Source organism: Ananas comosus, linkage group 3, assembly GCF_001540865.1.
Source record: "Ananas comosus cultivar F153 linkage group 3, ASM154086v1, whole genome shotgun sequence".
Taxonomy (NCBI): domain Eukaryota; kingdom Viridiplantae; phylum Streptophyta; class Magnoliopsida; order Poales; family Bromeliaceae; genus Ananas; species Ananas comosus.
In genome coordinates, this window is record NC_033623.1 from 12756661 (window position 1) to 12761685 (window position 5025).

General features: G+C 37.7%; 1 protein-coding gene across 1 annotated transcript; it reads left to right on the forward strand.

Moving 5' to 3' along the window:
- On the forward strand, positions 470–2459 carry LOC109707001. Its single transcript, XM_020228031.1, has 4 exons — positions 470–813; positions 1284–1344; positions 1975–2036; positions 2128–2459. Exons 1-4 carry the CDS (start codon positions 727–729, stop codon positions 2221–2223), a joined length of 306 nt encoding a protein of 101 aa, XP_020083620.1. The 5' UTR covers positions 470–726; the 3' UTR covers positions 2224–2459.

The window sequence follows — 5025 nt, forward strand, 5'->3', positions numbered from 1 at the left end:
TTACATTTTGCATCTTTATTTAAATTGTAAGAGTGTAAAATTTATATCTATATATAAATATAAAAGCAGTATTCTTTAATTTCTTATCCGGCCCGGCCTGTTTGTAGTCCTAGCCCATTTGGCCCAGTCTGGATTTGACCGGATTGGGAGAAATGCATAATGAAATAGGCCGGACCTACTGGGGCGAAGGTGCGAGATTAGCACTAGCAATTTATTGAGCCCAAATCACCAGCTCGAAGCTACTACTAGCATACTTTAGTCTTTATTATATAATAATAATAACAATAACTCGGCTTCTAAGTTAATTGTTCAAAAACAATATTTGGTATTGAAATTTGGCTATTGTAACTCACAAGGAATTCAAATTTACCGAGACAAAATACGTGAGCAGTTGCATTGTTACCATGAGAATGATAGTTTATTACTGTTTTAGCATGTATTATATGACAATTCTACGGGTGAGTAACTGAGTACATGCCTGGAGCTGTGGAGCAGCAGCTGATATGCTTTCTTTTTCCCCTTTCCTTAACAGCTAACCCCAATTAAGTTCTGTACTTTCTGTGCCGTCCTTCTCTCGCCTCCCCCTCGAAGTTTTCCAGAAATTTCACACTGCGGCCATCTTCTTTTAGAAAGATTCTTGCAGTCCTCCCCTGCAGCTCAAAAGTTATGTAGACTGGAAAATAAAACAAAGAAGATCGAACCCACAAAAAAAAAAAAGAAAAAAAAATGGGGTCTCTCCTGGGCGACTGGCCTTCCTACGACCCTCACAACTTCAGCCAACTCCGCCCCGCCGATCCCTCCGCTCAACCCTCCGTAAGAATTTAGAATGTTGTCTCTGCATCTTCTTTTTCACATTCAAAAACCCTTTTCTTTTTTTTCTTTTCTTTTTTTTTTTGCTTTTTTGGCTTTTTAATTCTTCTCCCTTTCAGAACCCATCTCTTCGACTTCTAGATAATTCTGATATGCAGGTCCTGCTGAAAAGCAAGATACAAATTTCGTAAGCAATAGAGCAGATTAAATGTGGCAGATAGCTTTAGGATCTGTTCAGAAGCTGCAAAATAAAATGTGATTTTTGTTGTTGTTGTTGTTGTTGTTGATGTTGAATTTAGGGGCTACAGAAATGGAGCAATTCCTGGTCACTAGTTGTTGGTTAATATGATTTCTTGTTCTTAAAGGGGAGGAAATAATATGGAGTGCTTCTGTTAACATCTCATTAGTGGCAAAAAACCTGAAGGAGTTTTCCTTTTGTTCGGTCCTGAAACAAATTTGTTGCTTCTTTTCAGAAACTGACACCTGCAACGTATCATCCCACTCACAACCGGACTCTTCCGCCTCCGAATCAAGGTACTGCTGCATGATCTAAATGCCACTTCTGTGTGATGGTCGGTTGCGCCAGGTTTCGCTACTGAGGCGTGCTTCGGTAGTTTTCTTTCACGGAGATCGTATTTGTAAGATCTAGGATGAAATGTATTCCACGGGAAATGCGTTATATTGGTCGGTTGGCCTACTCGCAAATAGATTAATCTAGTATTCTAAACAATTTTCATAGGTGAATGTTTGTTGTTAATGTTGGGAGTGTACTTACTTAAGGAGTATGAGTAAATTAGTTCACAGCTATAGCATTTGTTTTAGCAAGAATAACTAGACAAAGTGCTATCCAAGTATCGAGAACAATACTCTTTAACTTTTGAAATTTTGGTCAAGTGACAAGTGACAACTCGTTTTTAATAGATCGGTTGATTAATTGGCTTTTGGCACAAAAGGGCCAGAACCATTTGACAGTAAGCTGCATCCTACAGTTTATGCAATTGATTCGTGTCGATTCAATCTGTAATAATGTTATTGTAATAGTTCAATACCTGAAGCACTTCTACAGCACCATTAGTCAGCTACTCGAAGTATGTTGTCAATCTCATATCTCATTATTTGGCGGAAAAGATGTTTGACTTGATTATTCTTTTATCACGCCTGCAGTAATAACAACTGAAAGCAGAAACATCCTGCTGAGACATTTCTACCAGAAGTCAGAAGAGAAGGTGAGTATGTGACATGTTTCCTCGTCGATGCTCTCTCTCACTTGTTTCTTTCACATTCCGTGTTCTTCGTTTTCGAATCTTAATCGTGCAGTTGAGACCAAAGAGAGCAGCTTCTGAAAACTTGACGCCGGAGCATGGCACCAAGCAGCCGCGAGGCCCCTTCACAGATTCTTCCAGCCAAGCTTAAATGTGTGATCTAGTTATCCCTGAATTACCAGATTGTGCGCTCTTACCTCCTATACTTCGGCCCGTGAAAATCCTTTTCTCTCCATTTTGGGTGCATGCGCGCGTGTAAGTTTGTGTGTGTTATCAGTGTGTGAGCCGTCTGGCAGTCGTCTTTGCAGATTCTGCAGTCATGTAGTATATGTGAATAGTTATTTATGAATAATAAAGGAATGAAAGTGGAGGGATCATTTCCATTAATTTGTGCTCTTTAACTCATTTTTGCTGTGCCTACTTCACAGAGAAAGGTGATATGTATACCAGAATGATATATATATCAAGCTACGGGTGATAATAAAAAAAAATGGATAGTTTGGCTTTTACATCCATATCCGCCACATGTTTATTTGCACGCTTTTATAATGCTTTCATGCCTCATTCTCTTTGTTCGATAATTAAAAACTATCAGATTAAAGCAGCTGCTACAATTTCCATGAAATCATAGGAACTGTGAAAATTATTGATCAAAGTGAAAAGTATCGTATTGATGGTACCTTGAATATGGCTGGTTACTGTTGGTTGGTAACCTGTCCGAATGGGTTGATACATGGTTAAGAAGGTCTAACAATGAAATTGGCCTGTACATTATCCCCTAGTTGGGAGAGAGAGAGAGAGAGAGAGAGAGAGAGAGAGAGAGAGAGAGAGAGAAGGGATATTAGTGGTGTATTAGGACAGAGTAGGGAGAATGGAGCTCCAGATTGAAGCTATAAACATGTGGGTATAATTTTTATCAAGCTCTATCTGATACAAAACAGACCCGATTCAATGAGCTCTCGGCCGCCCCGAGTCCTATCTTAAATTTCCAGAGTGATTTACTTTTCCTTTTATCCCATATTTCATTCTCCGAGATTCTCTCTCTCACGATTTCTATGTAAAGAGACCGAACAATGTTTCTCCCTAGGGAGAAAAAGAAAATGATACGAAGATCAAACAGACAAACTAACTGTGTATCTAGGAAGCTAGAGAGACAGTAATGTCAACGCCAATGCTAATTTATTCAAGAGATTATAGAAAATCTCACATACATGGTTTCCAACTTCAGTAAATTACACATTTCCAATGCATATCCCTCAGAACAAGAGGGATAGAATTCCTATTTTTCGGTATAGAACTGTCATAGATAACGGAATGTGATTTGCCCTACTTGCGCATCAGAAGAACCACAGTATGAGCCGCTATACTTCTATTCTCTCCAAGACTATCGACCTTCTCATGAGTCTTTGCTTTAAGATTCACAACAGAAGGGTCTGCTCCGAGTAGATCACATAAGTTAGCTCTGATCGCCTCCTTGTGCGGGCTCAGCTTTGGTCTTTGCAGAATCAAAGTTGCGTCTAGGTTCCCAAGCTCATAACCTGCCTCGTGCATGAGCCTCACCTAAAATGAAACAGCGACGAACATTTTAGTATCATGTCACAAAGCAGGCCAATAAGGAGGGATACAAATTGTACGAAGTTGATTACTTAAGAGTAGCATGAATGATATTTGATGAAGCAACGAAAAACATTATGCTCGACTAGTGCTTGAGATGAATATGCTGCTTGGAATTTACATCGAAAACAACTAAAGTTCTAAAACATGGTTTACTTTCCAAGTGCTACAAATGCCAAATTGGCAAACAGTTTGGTTGCTAATTTCATCCTTCAAAATAGGCTTTGAGCCTGTAAAACTAAAATAGGCTACTAGAATCCTTTTTTTGAAGTTTCTCTCTGGTATGAACTGAGTATGTTGAAGATATGAAATGATTGTTTGAAGAACAAAAGCAAACATTGTCCAACAACAGAAAGAACTACGCTTAGAGTGTAATCACCTAGTTATCCATATGAATGTAATAAAAATGGAATGGCCAATTCAAACATCTAATTTTATTTACACAGCATTTTAACCTCTCACCGGATCCTAAAAGACCCTGTTTGTCTAAATAAAACGGAAAAATAACAACAGAGTATCGGTGTGTCAGATATTGAGAGTTTCTTCTTGGAGCATGTCAGAGCTTAAGCCAAGTCGGCAAGCATCCATGAAAGCAAATCATAGACCAAAATCACAATACAATTCCATTTAATATAAAGCACCATTCCACAACATAATCTAGATATATGTATGTAAATAGAGAGGGGAAAAGGCAAACAAAATGATGACTTTATACAAAAGCTTATAATAGAAAACGATTAATCGCTAGCCGCTAGATAATTTTAGCTTTTACAACGATTAGAACAAAGATTGTCATGAGGATTTGCTACTGGCCATAGGTTCGCTTCTCAGTGATGATTGATAAAAACTACTAAACTGCCCAAATCGAGGATTAGATTGGCTAAAATCATGAAACCATCTACTATTAGAAAAGCACTTTGTTAAATATAACAAATCTATCATCAGAGGATTCAGAGCACACCCCAGCACGTTCTTCCATATAATTTCAGTTATTAGACAAACATCAATACAATCTCTTTTTTTGTCCACTTATGTATCGTATAAAAAGCAATCAGGTAGTTAGATTGGAGAAGAACATATAAACACACCTTAAAAAAAAAAAAAAAAAAAAAAAAGAACAAAAGAGAAGGCATGAATCAACAAGATGGAAACAAAATAATCACGCAATCATAATAAAAAAAAAAAGAAACCAAACATCCAGTTCTCCATAATTAGACACCAAAAATTCAGCCTAATAACAAAAGATAAATATAGTAGCTCCATAATCTCCATAACGGAAAAAGATTGCATAAGGTCCTAACTCTAAACTAAGTTGAAAGCCAAGCAGTTTGACGCAATT